We start from the raw sequence: 17,551 nt of genomic DNA on the forward strand, positions 1-17,551 counted from the left end.
CTTTCTTAGTTTGGGTCAGAGTAATAATACTGTCTTCTAATCTCCTAATCCTTTCCTCCAAAAGTCTAACCAGTTTACACTTGGGGCAGATGTAGTCCATCTTGTCTTCTGGGAAGAAGGCAATCATGTCACACTCACTGCAGATGATGGGATGAGTGTCCTGGAGGTCCACTGTAAGTTCTAGGCAGTGCAAATACTAGGGAAATATAATCTACTTATTCTAATTACTCGGCTAAGAGCCACAGGCCAAGAGCCCTTTGTCTCTCGCCCTTCGGCTCGCGCCTCTGGGTGAGGAGCAGCCCTTTTTAATCCTCCCAGCAATCACCCAGCAATCACCTCACCCAGTCAGCACTTACTAACATGGTTAATAAGAAACTCCTGAAGAATACGACGAACAATGGTGTTATTACTTGGACTTTCTTAAGAAAGACAGCCAGTATTAATTTTTAGGTTAGGACCAAGTATAATTAATAATGTGATGGGGATTGACCCTACTGTTTCTTAAGACAGTACTATATTATTTCTCTCTTATGTAACAATATTTGCTTTGCTAGCTGGTTTTTCATTTCTTTTCTTTAACTTTTTTCTAAGCGTTTTATATATAACAAAAAAAAATAAAGTTGCATATAGTTGTACTATCACAAAAACCTTGACAATCCGACTTATTTTGGTAACGTCCTTACTTACTTTCTTCAGAAGTAAGGTCAGGATACACCTCTGCTAAAGCGGCTCTTAGACGACGTTCATCAACAAACGGCAACAGAGCAACGCCTGCAAAGAAAGAACAAGCCGCATTCACTTCATGAGCAGGAAAGAAAGGATGGCAGTGCCAGGAGACACTGGGATCAGCAAGTCCGTGTGGTTTACAGGACTGAGTAGAAAGACCACAGGACAGACGTGGACGGTGGACACAGTTAATGCCTTGGATCACACAGAGCATTTCCACCAAAAGAAGGATTTTTACCAATGGGTCACCATTTTCTTATCCTCCCTCCTGCTGCAGCCCCATCCCTTTGTGGAGCAGCTTGAGCAGAGAGGTCAAGAAACCCTCCTACAACTTTACCCTTCTGTAGAAGGGAAAAAACGGAAATTTTCAGGAGGGCATTTTTATAAAATAATGAGAACTGCAGTAGAATGGAATAGTTCAGAAGGGCACCTTTATTTGTATTTATTTTATTTAACATATGAACATGAAGAGAGAAAAATGACAATGGTGGTAGCAGTTCTTAACACAGAGGACACCTTTGTAACACAAGAAGATTGTCACCTGCAGCAACTGCTTTGACTGCATTGTCTTATAGCACTGTAATTCCACATTGTTTGTGGTGTTCCCATGCTCAGATGGTTTGTTGCTTGAATACCTTTCTATTGCTGTAATCTTAGCCCTATTGCTTACCTGATATTCTCTCATTCACCTTGATACTCATTGAGAAAGGAAAGGTAATGATAAAAATAAATGCCCCCACCCAATACTGTTTCCAAGGGAGTAGTAGCAGTGGCAGGGGGGATTTTGAGCTACAACTGGAGAGAAGAGGCAAGAAAGATATTCTCTGAAATCCATCTATAAGTGGAGATGCCCCCATGTGAACTAGCATATTACCTACATCTTTTCTCTCCCCAATTCCAAATCCAAGAACGGCAACTTTCTACAAACTAGTTGCTTTATTGAGTACCACTTGAATCTATAGTCTGCCCCTGTACACTGCATGTAGCTGAACACCCCCAGCATTAACTTTTTCAAGCCTGTCAATCTATAAAGGCAACAACAATATCTGAAGGAATTTATGGATAGAATCTTGGAAGTTTCTGTACAAATGTTCTGTCCGTGGCCCCTTAAATCTATACATCTCTTTTAAAGATTTGTATCATACCTTTCTGTCATGCATAGTGGGCTCAAAATATGAAATTATAATACAACACTTAAAAAAAATATGATATGCGCTGCCACATGATTTCCTGATTTATCTAGGAAATGTCCTGGTTCATCTAGTTTTCTAGGAAAATGCATTTTCACCAAAGATAATGCAAAGCACCTTTTAGCCCAAGAGGAGCCTTATAAGCCACCTAAAATAATGGCGGCCAGGTAAAAAGTTTAAAATGCACACTGCTTCGACATGAGAAATCTGTAGGGCATCAACTTCTGGGATTTAAGATGAAAATACGCTAAAACAGAACATTGATGTTCTTATAATCACAACTATAAAACACCCCCAAACCGCCTCTAAAATAGCTGAATAGAAGATACAACAAACTGATACAGTGAAGCTCTTTTACACAAACAATAAATTCATCTGAGTGAATTTCAAGCCAATATAATAGGTTTTAGTCTACTGAAAACCACAGCCAAGCCAAGGCCAACCAATTCAGCAGCTTGTCCTTGCTTTTTAAACTTGAAAAGAAAATCTTGTAACAAAAAAAATCACTTTGGTTTGTGCAGAAAATCTATTTAAGGAACAATCTCTTTCTTCTTTTGTTCAAATTATTTTAAAGATCCTCTGAAAAAGTATTAAGACTTTGGCTGCGTAAAAATACAAATATTACCTTGCCAAGCATATTTCTTTCCATTCAGATCAATAGCGAAATCTTCAGGGTAGAAGTCAATTATACTCGATTCCTAAGTTTAATGAAAAGAACGTTACAACAATCTCAAAATGCATGCAATTCTAGATGAAGCTCTTTGCTTCCTTCCTCACTCTGAGGGCAGGCAGAAATGAACAGCAGTTTGCTGATGTTTTCAAAACCTAACAAGATAACCCCACTCCTGAAGTTTTCAGCCCTTCCAGCAGATACAGTAACTTGTTCTAGATGCCACACAAGACCAAAGTTCTAGGGACCAGAACCTGCTCAGGGTGCCGACCACAAACTTTGTATAAAGCTGTCCTATCTCAAAAGCCTTGACTATCTGGTGACACCCAAATCTGTCTGTAACTCATTCTTCGTGGGTATTCCTTTGACCCGGCAACTACAGCTGGTTTAGAACATGGCTGCACAGGTCCTCATGAGTAGTGGTCCCCAACCTTCTTGTGGTCGGGGGAGGGGGAGAGCCGGCGGCCCAGCTGCGTGTGCGTTCTCACCAGCAGGGGCGCAAACACTCATGCACAGCAGCTCTGCGCATGTGCGTTTGCGTTGCTAGCGTGCCGGCGGCCGCGCCTGCCTCTTCCCCCCCCCCTTGCAGCGAGCAGCTAGCCGGGCGGCCCGGTACTATGGCCTTTACGGCCCGGTATTGGGCCGCCAACCGGGGGTTGAGGACCCCCGCTCATGAGGATCCCATGGAGAGTACATATTCGACCTGCTCTCTAGCAACTTCATTGGTTACAGGTTGAATGCCAGATCAAATTCAAGGTACTGGTTCTAACCTTTAAGGTCTTATGCGGTCTGGGATTTGCATACCTGAGGGACCGCTTCTTCAAGTATGTTCCCCGAAGAGTGTTACGCAAATTCCAGCTTACTGGTAGTCCCCAGCCCCAAAGAAGTGCAATTGGCCCTGGCTTCAGCCTTGTAGAATGGGGTGCTGGCTGAGATCAGGGCCCTATTGGAGCTGAGAAAGTTCCAAAGGGCCTGCAAGACTCTTCCACCAGGTATATGGCTGAGGTCAGCAGAAGCCCAATATAACATCAACTAGTAAATAAGCCCGCTGTAAAAAAAATACAACGGGTGCTAGCCATTCCCAACCGCCCTGGCAGCGCTGCCCGGGTGGATAGGAAGGGCTGGGCATCCCCGAACTCCCACCCCTCCATGGAAAAAGCCTCCCCAGGGGCCGGAGAGGCCGAACCCCCCCCCCCAGCTCCCCCTCCATAAAATCAGCACCAGAATTACTCTGATCCAAATGGTAAGATTCAGGACATGGAAGTCTTTGAGGTTAAAAATGTGTAAAATTACTCTTGCATGCTTTTATATTTACTTTGCCGTGTATATTATTTATGTTATGTTAGCCACCCCAAGCCTATTTTAGGGAGGGGCGGCCAATTGATATAATCTTTAACCCGCTCCGCCTATTAAATAATTTGTTAAGGGCCATGGTGGCGGGCCCTGTCCATGATGAAGAAGGGTGCCCATAGGCCCCTTCCCCTGGACTGACACTTGATTGGTCCCTTGCCGCCGGACTCACGAATCGGGAGGTGCTTTGCTCCCCCCTCGGCCACTTGCGGCCGACAGCCATTCCCTCCCTAGCCCCGGCCAGGCAAGGTCACACGCTGCCCCCGCGCCACGCCAAAGACACAAGCCAGGACCCTGACGCCAACATGCCGCCTCCCCACCGCCACCAAACACAACCCGCTGCCGCTCCCAAGCCTCCGCCCAACCCGCAAGCACCCACCCACCCAGTGCTCCCTTCCTCCACGCCTCCGCCCACGCCATGAACCGCCACACCGCCGCAAATGCCTGCAGCCGGCACCAGGGTACACGCCAGCAGCGGTGCCGCCTCCGCCGCCCACTCAGACAATGCCTCCGCAGCTCCGGCAGCGCCGGTGCCAGCCGCTGCCTGCGCACGCTCCAGCACCACCACTGCTGCCCGCCGGCCTGCCCACTCACACCGCGCCTCACCCACCGCCCCACCTTACCACGAGCGGCCGGCAGCAACGCGTCAGCCCCAGTGACAGAGGAGATGCAGGGAGAAGAAGACGGCTGCAATTTGACGCAGGTAGCCAGCAAGCCGGGGGGGGGGGGCCGGGAGCTGCCGCCGCCTCACAAGATGCCCGACCACCAGTCTCGGGTGCGGGGCCCGGACACATCGGAGATGCCCCACCCAACTCACCACGCCCACTAGCGCCAGCTGCTTTTACCCTGCAGCGGGCTTAATTTCTAGTAGTAATAATAATAATACCCACCAAACTATCGTGAGGGTTGTGTTTTAGTAATAGTAACATTTTAATTTTACTTTGTTTTAAACTTTGTTTTAAAATATCTAAATTAGATATTTATTTTTATATTGTTTAGAATTTTATATGTAATTTATCTATGTTGCGATCTGCCCTGAGTCCGCAGAGATAGGCAGAATAGAAGCTTAAATAATACACAGTTAAAACAAACCTAAGCATGGTTTGGTGTATGGTCTGAGCTAATAAACCCTGGTTTGTAAATTGCTAGCAAACCGGAAACCAGCATTTGAAGTGGGCTTACAAAGAAGTGTAGTTTGTCATAACCACTGAATGGACAAAACTTTGACTCATAGTTATTGTTAAGTGATATATGGAGCTGTTTCAGATCACACATTCCACCCCCACCCCTGGCAGATCTCTTTTTTTCCCAATTAGCAGCAGTTGGTATAAGTCAACACATACTCTTTATCTACAACTTATGCTTACTAGCCATTGACAGTATTCTCCCCTCCATAACTAAAAAAAAACCCCAAACAATGCTTTTTGCCGATTTTCTGACTTATACATAACACTTTAGGTATTATAAGTACTGTCTACTGATTTTCAGTGTCCTTGAAAGGCACTATCAGTATATCCCTGTAACATTGCAAAAATTGGGCAGGCAAACTGAGAATTCTGCCATGTTACTTTTGACATACTTTGGGGTTCCACAAAAAATAAAAGGTACATCCACTGTATCCCTTAACAACCTTGCAAGCCCTTAACAACCTTGGAGCCTAGAGATGCTTTGCTTTTCTCAAAGGGAGGAAGGATGGACCATTTTCTTTCTTTTATCTGCCCTATTATTTAATGAGTATACTAAGCAGAACCTGGAACACTCGTCCCCTTCATAGTTGGACATAGGCAGGGAGATCAAATTTCTACTGACAATCCCAAGAAATATAGTGGATTTGCTCTTGCTTCCCATAATTCAGCCTGCTGTGGCCCTTCCCTAGATTGGCTTCCTTAAGACCTGGGTTACTGAAGGGCACAAGCTAGCTTGATGAGTATTTGAGCTTTCGAACAGCCTTTCTCCACTTTTTTACTGTTGAGAAACACATGAAACATTCTTCAGGCTTCAAGAAACCCCAGGAGTGATGTAATCATGCAGAATATGGTTGGGAAGCAGAGCTGTGGACACGCCCACCTGGGCCCCCTCCCCTCCCCTTCCCATCCCCTCCAAGCCCATCATTGAAGACCTTTTAGGCAAGGTGATAATTACAACCATAGAGGAAGAGAGTTGTATCTGAAAACGAGGTATACCGGATCTCATTCTGGCATAAGTTGAATAAAAGTTGAATAAACTTTTGCCATAGTGGCCAGTCTGATATTTCTTTGCTTGCCTGGGCATTACTCTGTGGCAGCTACGGAGTTCATGTCCCCACTCCATCACCCCATCCTTCTGTCATCAGGCCCTGCCCACCCACCTGTCCCAGGTGCCAAATAGCCTACGTATGCCACTGATATTGCCACTTGTACAAGTGCAGATTGTAAGGCTGTCTTGAGCAGATAGAGGAGGAGGAGTTACATTCTCCAGGTCAAACTGGGACTGGCAAGAAAACACGATAAAATAACTTCACATTTCATCCAAAAGAAAAGGAAATAATCAAAGCATATTTTATTACCGGATCGGTCATAAGTTTCCGCCAAGATGATGGGAGAAAGTTACCACTGGCTGCTGGAAATACACCCATAAGTTGCTCCAGAGGTTTGAACTGTCAAAAATAAAGACCATCAGCTATAACTACTTTGACACTCCATAATGATTAGTTAACTTAAATCATTTATAAGATAAGCAACAAATCCTACCGGCTTTGTTCCTTTTTCAAAGTCAGAGGGCATGTCTGCAATTGCCTCAAAATCCGAAGCAAATGGTGCATAGTGGAAGGGATAATACCATTTCCAGGAAGCGCATCCCTAGGGGTCAGAAAGCAAGAAGAATTCCAATGAGAAATTTAAGACAGAATGGCAATTTATGGACCTCTGTGGGGACTAAAGAGCACGGGAAGGCATTGGTGGTGGTTGCAGAAGAGCTCCTCGTCACCTAGCTGGGACCCAGACCAGTTAAATATTAAAACGGCACAACCAGCCCCATGTATTCAAGTTTCCTTTAAATCTTGACTTTGAAAGCTGGATCAATGGCATAAAAATTCAACAACTAAAGAGGATTCAACTTCCTTAGTATTCAAATGGCAAGAGTTCCAGATTATGGCCAACTCACAGTTGTAATTACTTAACTCATTTTAAAGGTCCAAAGCCAGCATAGGAACTGTGCACTGAAAACTCAGCCGTTCTCTCTGCAAAATAGTTGGCTGCAGTGTACAGTGCCCGTTTGGCCCACTTCCTGTTGACCAGTGGTGATCAGGCAGCCAATTAATCAACAGGCTGTTCAGCTGTTGACAAACTGTGTGTACTTGCAGGAACGTGCTATTTGCAGCCATCAGAGGCCGTGTCCCAGCTGATCAGAGAATAGCTGAGAGTCAGCTTCTGACTTCCTGCTCAGGAAATTTTGCTCAGTATCAAGAAAGTTTAGAGCCAATTCCCAAATGATCAACTGGTAGTTGGGTTCTTCAGATCTCTCATTCTGGAAACTTGGCTGCCTCCCCAGACTTGTTGAGTTACAGTATACCTGGGGTGGAGTATTGGGCCACTGATCTGAAGCCCAGCTCATTTTGTTTCTTTACTCCTCATACAAGCTGTTTCTCCTCTCTTTTACAATGGGGAGCTCATGTCCCTTCCCCTCTTTTTTTTCAATGCAGGTCCCACTCAGCTTAGGAGTAGGAAGGAATAAGCTGTTTCTCTCCCGTGCTATCGCCATGCAGAGATCGTTCAACTTCCACTGCCAGACAATCCCTTCTGTCCCTACCTATCTTAGATTGGGGGAGGGGGGGGAGGAACCAGCTTTTCCTAATCTCTTTTGAGCAACTTTTCTTTGCTTTTGAAGTGGCTGCAGTGCTGAGTGGAGTGTGTCAGAACCAGGCTCCCAGCTAATCCTCCATGACTTGCCAATAGGCTTCCAACCAAGGGCCAGCTGCAAACTTATTCAGCAGCAGTTTCAGTTGCTTGATGCAAACTGAAAACATCCCAGATTGACTCACAGTCTAATCATGAGTGCTGAATGGGATAAGTCAGGGTGCTCAACAGGTTCAACTAGAAATCTGCAGCACCCCTAGTACAGTGTACTGAGCTTGTTAACAAGTTTCACATCAATAAAAACTCCAGTCAACTAAATTGACATATTTCTGATTATCTTTTATTTAACCATAATAAAGTTTAAGTGTGACAGTAAACTCCCACCCTACATGATTGGCTGTTCAGCCCCAGGACACCGAGGGCAGCCTCTAGGCCTGACTGAGATCCTGCGGGTGAGGGGTACAAGGCGTCTAGCCACCCCCACCCCCACCCCCGGCAAGCCCCATGGGACTGAGCACAACCTTTGCGCTCTCCCAAGTTGCGAGGGGAGGAGACGCAGTAAAAGCCACCTACCAGCCCCATAGAAGCCAGCGTGGCCTTTTGGCAAGCTTCCATGCACCCCCCCCCGAGAAGGGGGGGGCTGCAAAAGATGGCAAAAAGGCCACACACTGGCCCCCATAGGGTCCAGGGTGGCCTTTGGGTACTCTTCCATGTCATCTCCCCCAACTGGGGGGTCTCAGGGGAATCTTCTGTCTTTCCTTTCTTCCTCCCCCCTCTCTCTTTCTCTCTTCCTCACTTTGTCCCCTTCCCTTCCTTTCTTCTTCCCTTCCTTCCTTTGTCCCTTCTGTCCTTCACCCCTTCATCACTCTTCCTTCCCTCATTTTGTTTTCCCACCTTCTTTCCTTTCCTCCCTTTCTTTTTCACCCTCTCCCGTCTCATCCTCTTTCTTCCTTTGCCCCCTTTTTTCTGCCTGTCTTCCTTCCTTCCTTTGTCCTTTCCTTTCCCTCTTTCCTTCCTTTCCTCCTTCCTTTTACTTTCTCCCTCCCCACTTCCTTTCCTTTCCGTTCCTTTCCTTCCCTTTCATTCTTCCCTTCTTCCTCCCTCCCTCTTCTTTCTCTTTCTTTTGTTCTTTCCTTCCTCCTCCTCTTTTCTTCATTCTTTGTTTCTTTCCTTCCTCGTTTCAGCTGTTTTCTCCAGAGGAACTGGTGCCTGGAGATCAGCTGTTATTCCTGAAGGCACTAGGCACAACTGCTAGGCACACTTTGGCTCCTGCATTTTAGCATCATAAGCATTTTTATCTCAAAAATAACACTTATCAGAATTCGTGAGTAATGGCATGTTTTTTCAGTAATTTGGAATTTGTTTCCCTTAATACTGATAGTTAAATACCTGATAATAGTATCGGAGAACCCAGCAAAGCCCTTCCACATATGACTGTACGACTTTACGACGGAACTTATTATCAGATGCTTCAACATCAAATTTGTTCTTGTAATACCTCTGTTTCCAGCCAGCTTCCCATAACCTGTGTAGCAATTTGATTTGTATTAAGTTGGTAATTTTCACACAGTACATTCAGTGGTCTTCACCTGAACAATATCAAGAATATAAAACACATTCCCATGCTGCTCTTGAGACCCAAAAGCAAGCAGCACAATTCCTTTCTGATTCTGTTCCATCCAGCCCTCCCGCAAACACACTGGCTGGGATGCACAAGGCCACCCACAGAAGCAGTTCTCTCCTATAGGTCACTGCCCCAAAACCCCTCCTGTTGGGGTTGGGGCTGAGGATCAGACATTGTAGGGAAAATGCATCTGCACCTGAGAAGGGGGGGGGGGCACCCCATAATACTAGAGGCACAGAAAACTGTGTTCCAACCTCCGATGCACTAGGGGGAGCTGGGAAGCAGAAAGTCAGGTTAGATCCAACAGTTGGGTTTTGATAGTTGATGGCTGAAAGTGGTCAGAAATGAGAGCTAACAAAGTGAGTTAGCTCAACAACAGGCAAAAAATACGGGTAAGATTCCCACTAAGGCCTCCCACAGCCTGTCACTGAGGAAGATTTTCTTCCATTCTTTGTTATTTTGAGAAAAGTAGTTCTTGCTCCACTTTGAAAAGTAATTCATTCTTGTCATTGTCCAGTTTATCTTGCTGCCTCAATTATTAGCAGCCGGCTTGGCTGGATTTTATATTCTATCCCAGGATAGTATTCCCAGATTGGAAAGTGACAAATACTGGAGTGGTTAGATATAGATTACCTTCAATGGCATAAAATTCAAACAAATACCGATAACCACAACACAGACCGACATAGGTGATATACACGGAAACCCAATGAACAGTCTAGCATTTTTGCAAATACAAAAGACTGACTTTTAACACAGAATGAAGCACTTCAGCAACTTTAGCCAATGGAGCCTGAGCACAGCTTTAAGAGTTTGCTGTTCATTCTTGCAATTCAGCCCCAATTTGGTTAAATGGTCTTGAACCGGGATGCGTTGACTGCAAAGAGCCGGACAGACCAAGATGATGGGGGGGGGGGGGGGGGATCAGGGACACCACAACCATGGAGGCAAGTCCCTCCAATTCAGGAATATGGCAAAACCTGCCATGGGTCACTTTCAAGGGGAAGACATTTAATCTTGCTAGGAGCTTTCTTTGCCTGAAGGGAGTCCAAGGAAAAAAATTAAGAGTGCAAAGTTTTGTAGGAAACTGGGATGCCCCAAAAACTGGGGGGCCAGGGGCTATAGGGAATAGTCTGTGGTAAAATGAAGCTTGTAAAAAGGAAGAAATCTGCCACATCCTCTAGTCCCATATCAGCTCTTCCAGGGCCACAAAAGGAAAGTGGGGAAGTTCACAGAATCCAAGCTGGCATTTCCTGCACATGCCAAGGCTTTTGCTATCCCCACCCTGGGGAGTTTTACACCCTGTTCTAAGAACTGTTCTTGTAAGATCTTGAGGCCGCTGGGGAGCGCTTGACAGCAACACTGGAAGGGAAACTGCCATTCAAGTGTGTTTCAATCTTGGACACTGCCGCTTGCACAGCCAAGAAACTCGCGTGGAGGCCTTCTGCAAGCCACTAAACCTCAGTGAAGCCTCTCTCAAAGGCTAAAGCTCCACTCTGTGCTCTTCAGAGGATAAGTGGGAGACAGATGCTACAATACACCAGCAGAGAATCCAAATTTGCTTGAGTGACAAGAGGCTGGCCCATTACTTGTTATCCTATTCCTTCCTCTTATATAATAAGCAAACAGCCTAACCGTGTAACCAAATATACCTTGGAGGGGTGCCAACTGACCCAGCTGCAGCTCCACTAACACAAACAGTAAAGGTAAAGGTATCCCCTGTGCAAGCACTGGGTCATGTCTGACCCTTGGGGTGACGCCCTCCAGCGTTTTCATGGCAGACTCAATACAGGGTGGTTTGCCAGTGTCTTCCCCAGTCATTATCATTTACCCCCCAGCAAGCTGGGTACTCATTTTACCGACCTCGGAAGGATGGAAGGCTGAGTCAACCTTGAGCCGGCTGCTGGGATTGAACTCCCAGCCTCATGGGCAGAGCTTTAAGACTGCATGTCTGCTGCCTTACCACTCTGCGCCACAAGAGGCTCTTAACACAAACAGTAGAGTCCCCAAAATTTTGGGAGCGCCTTTTTAGGAGGCTGCCCTGGGAATGGTGCAGCAAAACATTTCTCATACATGAGTAGAATATATCATATATCTAAACACCGCCCGCGGCGCCCCGGGCGCCGCGGACTAAATAAAGCACTAAGGGGTTCTGGGGCGGGATGTGTCCGTGATGAGGAAGGGTCCGGATTGGACTCTTCCTGTGGACAGAAATCGGAGGGACCCTCTGATTCCCAGCCCCAGCAACTGCGAGCCGCGCACAGCGCGGCTCACAGTTGCTTCCGGCCTGACGCCTCAGAGAGCAGCCGCCCCAGAGGGCCGCCCCAGAGCCGCCGCAGTTGCTCCCGGCCTGATGCGGCGAGAGGCGCTTTGTGCCTCCCGCCACATCTGGCCACCGCCCGAGGTAGCCCCCCACAGCCGCGCGGAGCTTCGTGCCTCTCGCCGCGTCAGGCCGCCGCCCCAGAGAGCCGCCGCCGGGGAACACGCAAAACTGTAAGTTTCTAGCGCCCGCTGTATTCCTCATACAGCGGGCTTTATTACTAGTTATCATATATTCTAATTACCAACTCAGCCAAATCTGAGGCTACATAAATCCAGTGATTAGCATTGTTAATGGAAAAGCCACATCTTTCTGCAAACCTGACCCAAGTTTGCAGACAAATCTGAGGGTTTAAACACAACCCTCAGGAGGATATAATAAGGCAGGGAAAAGGGACAGGGATATATGGGGAAGTGAAGCTCCTCTCCTCCTGCAGGTCTCTTCACAGTCCCTACCATGCAACAGGGCGGGACCCAGCAGCTAACATGTCACAACTGGGCCAGTGTTCTAAGGCAGAGATGGTTGGCAGAAGTGGGAAGAAAGCTGAAGACACAAGGGCAGATAAAGGCAGAAGCAAGCAGGAAAAGCAGAGAGGCTAGAGGCGCTTTCAAAGAAGGGGAAGTAGAAACAGTGGGGGAGGGGCAAAGTAGAGGCCTGTGCAAGTCACGGTGGGTTCCCGCTTGTCTTCTGCTGCTTGGAATTCAAGCCTTTATTATTTTCCTATTTATTCAGTTTGTTAACTACCCCTCTCCTCTCTGCATCCAGGCTTGGAGCAGTGCAGAAAAGACACAAGGGGCTGATATTCTCAGGCCACTGGTCAGCCTAACTCAGTCCTGTCTGGTCTACTGGCAGTGGCTCTCTTAAATCTCTGGCAAAAAGAGACTTTCCTAAGTCCTGCTAAGAACCCGGGGCTCTGTCCCTTGACGTAGACATCTCTTTACCCAAAAGGAAAAACCTGACCTGAATCTGGCCGCAGAACTGAAAAGTTTAGCTTCTACTACAAAAGAATGACACTCCACTCAGCCAAGTACGAAACCTCTAGCTGATCTGGAGCAGGGTCTCGAAGGGAGTCACAGCTTTTAGGGCAAAAACCTGCATGCATACTAATGGAGACACTTAAATGTAACAGCTACATCTCACTGGGATTTAATGAGTATCCCAACACTCCACATTAATTATCAGTGGATAAAAAGATAATAGAAAAGCATTACTGATACAGGGTAAACAGCATTAATGAGGTAGCATCCCTTTTGCCAATGTGCTAACCAAGCACCACACGTTTCACCTGATATTGTCTTCGGGCTCAGGCTCACTGTCGCTGTCCTCTGCTTTTCGCTTAACGCTTCCTGGCGTTCCATCGGATGAGAAGCTTGTATTGGGAGAAGGTGAGGGAGTCTGGGGACACAATTATTTTACAGAGAATTAAGAGGCAAAAGGAACTGGAAAAAAATTCCCAGACATCATATTAAGGTGCAGAGGCTGGCACCCCAAAGAACTGCAGGCTACAAGCTCCATGGGTTTGTGGGTTTGTTTGTGGTTCAACCATCGACTGAACCACAAAAATGTAGTTTGTGCCCATCCCATTAACGGATTCAGCTCCAGCCCTCTTGAAACTCCACCTCTCCCATTCCTTCCCAAGCAACCTACGCCAAAATTACCACTTGCAGATTTCCCCTTGAATTGCCACAAGTCTCTGTTTCTCATCCTTTTATTTTAAAAAAGGATTGCTCAGTAGAAACAGTTCTACACCAAACTGGCTCTCAGTAACTGAGTGTTTTCATAGCACTGAATATTTTTTTTAAAACCCTTCATTTCTTTGTATAGTACAACAATACTGAAGGCACAAATCTGTTCTAAGCAATGTTTGTTTTAGTGAGAAATAAGAGTTCCCCATCTCCAGCTGCTCCTGTGGGTGTCCAAGTAAGTCCTTCAACATGTAATGACACAGCTCAGAATGACCAACCACTCTTTTCAAATTCATTCTCACGAGGCCAGAGACCTTTGTAAATTCCACAGTGACCAAGAGACTATGTTAATGTCCACTTTTTGGAAGCTGCTGATCAACAAGGAACTTCAGTTAGAGTGGTACCATTTGAGTAAACCCCAGGGTTGCCAGCCTAGCTCCATACAGGGAGACAAAGACTGCCAAACCCGTCACGCTGCTTCCAGCCAGGAACCCAGAAGCAAAATTATCATTGTGTGACTAGGAAACAAAATGCAAAGATCAGAGACATTCCTAGTGTCCCACGGCAAATGTGGCGATGACCTGGAAGTGTTGTCGTATGGCACCATCCCCTCACCCGTTTTACTCCCACTGCTGAATTGGACAGCTGCAGGGCCAGGGTCCAGGGCAGGAGGTTGTTTGCCATGGTGGGCGACCTGGTACTTAGCTGGCCACCATATTTCCATCTCAAAATAATCCCTTCACTATGACAAGGGTGGAACTTGCCTGCGTGCCTGCAAACAACTTACAAGACTGTGTGGTCATTACTTGATTGTGAGGCCCTGGGCAGGCCTGAGAACTTGCTCCTCACCAATGGCACCTTTTCACTGCACACAAACAACCTCACGAGTGTAATTGGGAGACTTTATATCAGGCTAAGCATGTGATCATCTGTATTCAGTCATCCCTATTATTCTGAAGTGAGCCTCTTGTGGCGCAGAGTGGTAAGGCAGCGACATGCTGTCTGAAGCTGTCTGCCCATGGGGTTGGGAGTTCGATCCCAGCAGCCTGCTCAAGGTTGACTCAGCCTTCCATCCTTCTGAGGTCAGTAAAATGAGTACCCAGCTTGCTGGGGGGTAAACGGTAATGACTGGGGAAGACACTGGCAAACCACCCCGTATTGAGTCTGCCATGAAAACGCTGCAGGGCGTCACCCCAAGGGTCAGACATGACCCAGTGCTTGCACAGGGGATACCTTTACCTTTTACCTTATTATTCTCAAAACCTGGAATTCTTGGCAGAGATCATGGCAAGCTAAGGCCCACTCCTGAACTCACTGCAGCTTAAATGCCCAGGGCTAAAGAATGGTCTTGCTGAGGGAAAAAAACCTGAGCCATTAGTAAACCACACTATCTTCATAAGTTTGGATGTTTATTAATTTCACCAATTTTGTAACAAAGTTTGTAACTATCACTTACTGTGTTCTGTCTCTCCTGTGTTCTCATTTCAAAGGCTGTTTGTCTTGGATTACTGGTTGGCCTATTCCCCCTTCCCAAAGGTTGTGGCGCGAGATGCCCAGTAGGCACAGAATGCTGTTCTCTCTAAAGGAGGAAACACACAGTTGCAAAAGCACCAATTATAATTTGCCCAGGCAAGCAGTGTATATAGAGCAGAGATGCAGAATTCCAAAATGTACTAGACTAATTTACGCAATGTTTGGGGGCATGAGATTGTCACTGAAGTATGCATACAGCAGCAGGCAGTTAACTGGCACATTCTGGAGCAATCATTTTGTGGGAGATATTAACTGATTACCTGTTTGTATCTGGGTCCAGTTTAAAGGCAAAGGGTTGGCAGGTTACTGTAGATGAGCAATTGGGTTGTGAGTGTCCTGCATAGTGCAGGGGATTGGACTAGATGACCCATGAGGTCCCTTCCAACTCTATTATTCTATGATTCTAAAGTGCTGTTACTGGCCTATGAAGCCCCAAATACAAACCAGGGTATTTCCTCCCATATCAATATGGATAGCTGTGTTAGGTCATCTACCTCACAGGGCTTCTGTTGTGGGGAGAGGAAGGGAAGGTGAGTATAAGGCACTTGGGAGACTCCTTCTTCTTCAAAAGAGCAAGAGTCGTGAGGCTGCCTGTTCTCCAAGACTATCTGCACCCTCAGAAGTCTGTGGTCAGCCTCAAAGAAAAGGTGTCGGCAGCTGGCAAGCCTCACAGCCCAGCCCTGTTTGTTGCGACACTGCTGCCTGCCCCCCGAGCCTGCCCCTGCCCTCAGGAGAGTGTGGATGGGTGGAGGATGCAGGGCAGTGGCCGGGACCTGGCACCCCAACTTACCAGCCGACACTCTGGCCATGATGTGGGATGTTTCTGGTTGGTGGCATTTTTATTTATTTAATTATTGTAATATAATTATTACCCCTGCTCTTGGCATGCCAGCTCGTGGTGGGTTACATAACAGTCCAATACAATAACATCTCCAATTAAAACCCTATTAGAACTCTTTCCCCAGAAATATTCAAAAGGAACCATCTCTGATGGCATTTAGCTGCCCACTAAATTAAATCTTTTAAACTTGTAACAGCAAATACCTTTGTGGTTTTCTTGCTGCTGTAAAAGTATTTGTCACATTGTTTAAATAATTGCTGTTTTTACTTTGGATATTCTTTATGAAGTATTTAAAATGTCCAATGTTACAATTTGATTGCTATGTCATAATAATAATGCTTAGGTTTTGAAATTGTAAAAGTTTTAATCCATCTTGAGGATTCTTTAAAGAAGAAAGGCAAGATAGAAATATGGACAGGACATGCGGTTAAAATAGTTCCGTTCTGTATAAGGATAAATTACTTGGCATTTATGTAGTTTTTAGATAATCAAATTAAGCTGACAGAACTTAAAGAGTTCCGCAGGGCCTGTAAGGAGGAGCTCTTCCGCCAGGCATTTGGTTGAGACCAGACATAACCAACAGCGACTGAAGCGCCCCTGCTCCCCCCCCGCCCCCTCAGAACACCACCTATATACTCTGGACCCGTTTGTATTGTTGCATTGTTGTATTGTTTATTGGTTATACTATACTGTTGTATGTTTACAATTATCAGTTATTATTGCACAGTTATTCAAATGTTTCATAGACTGTTCCATGTATTGTTCTTATGTTATTATGTAAACCGCCCTGAGCCCTCGGGGGAGAGCGATATATAAGTAAGTAAGTAAGTAAGTAAGTAAGTAAGTAAGTAAGTAAGTAAGTAAGTAAGTAAGTAAGTAAGTAAGTAAGTAAGTAAGTAAGCAAATAAATAAAGTGCTTTAAATAGATAGGTCAGAATTATGCAGGCTTGAAACTAAGAGAAAGAAGTTTGCTGAAGGCGTAGTGGAGAGATGAGCCAGGAATTTCCTGATGGACCATTCAATTTATTAGCATAATGGAAACCCTTGTCAATTTCATATGTAATTTATTGCACTATTATCAAGATGGAAAAATGAGACTGCCGATCTGCTCTCTGAGCTCATCTTTCAATCATCATGTTCATTCTTCAGACACCCTCCCTCACTCTGGCACTCACATGAATTGTGAAGCTCTTCCTATCTGTTCCACTTAATATTTCTGGTAAGGCCTTGGAGGAGTGTATCTCATGCCTTAAGTGCCACTCAGTGTTTAACACCCACTAAGAGAGACTGTCCTGCCCCTGAGTGCCTCCTCCTCCAACCGGCTTGCCTGACTGTCCAGCAGCCAGCCAATCACCTTCCATCCGTCACCCCTGACCACTCCCTCCTCCTTCCACTTCCCTTTGAGGCTTGGAGGCTGCAGATCCGTGCCGCGTGAGAGCTGCCCCTGCCGGTGAGTTCCCTAACAGCTGCCTGCAGCCTTTCCAGGTCCTGGGGGAGGAAGAGGCCGTCCTCAGAGTTCTTCCATCCCCACCCCTCAATCTAGCGCCCCTTGTATTCCTGAATGCAACGAGCTTGGCCCCTAGTTACATAATAATGCTAACTGTTATGTAAATTAGTTATATAAAAATGCTGACCATCAGGGAGGAGAAAGAACTGACTGGTGGGGGCAGCTTGGAGGCTCAGCCGCTGGCATAAAGGTATGGCAATGAGGCCCTTTAAACATTCAGTGGCAGCTTTTCAAAGAAACTACAGCTTACAGAAAAATCAAACCCTTAATCC

At 46.1% G+C, this 17,551-nt stretch overlaps 1 protein-coding gene across 1 annotated transcript in view; it reads right to left on the reverse strand.

The window, feature by feature from the left end:
• Positions 1 to 17,551, reverse strand: part of XRN2 (5'-3' exoribonuclease 2) — an 88,456-nt gene that overhangs the window by 30,214 nt on the left and 40,691 nt on the right. The window contains exons 15-21 of the mRNA XM_077309461.1: positions 14,855 to 14,977; positions 12,999 to 13,108; positions 9,159 to 9,294; positions 6,666 to 6,773; positions 6,482 to 6,571; positions 2,542 to 2,614; positions 688 to 771 (exon numbers count right to left, since the gene is read on the reverse strand). Of these exons, the coding sequence (XP_077165576.1) occupies positions 688 to 771; positions 2,542 to 2,614; positions 6,482 to 6,571; positions 6,666 to 6,773; positions 9,159 to 9,294; positions 12,999 to 13,108; positions 14,855 to 14,977 (724 nt within the window). The remainder of the gene's footprint in view (positions 1 to 687; positions 772 to 2,541; positions 2,615 to 6,481; positions 6,572 to 6,665; positions 6,774 to 9,158; positions 9,295 to 12,998; positions 13,109 to 14,854; positions 14,978 to 17,551) is intronic.

This window comes from Paroedura picta, chromosome 14, assembly GCF_049243985.1.
Source record: "Paroedura picta isolate Pp20150507F chromosome 14, Ppicta_v3.0, whole genome shotgun sequence".
Classification (NCBI taxonomy): Eukaryota; Metazoa; Chordata; class Lepidosauria; order Squamata; family Gekkonidae; genus Paroedura; species Paroedura picta.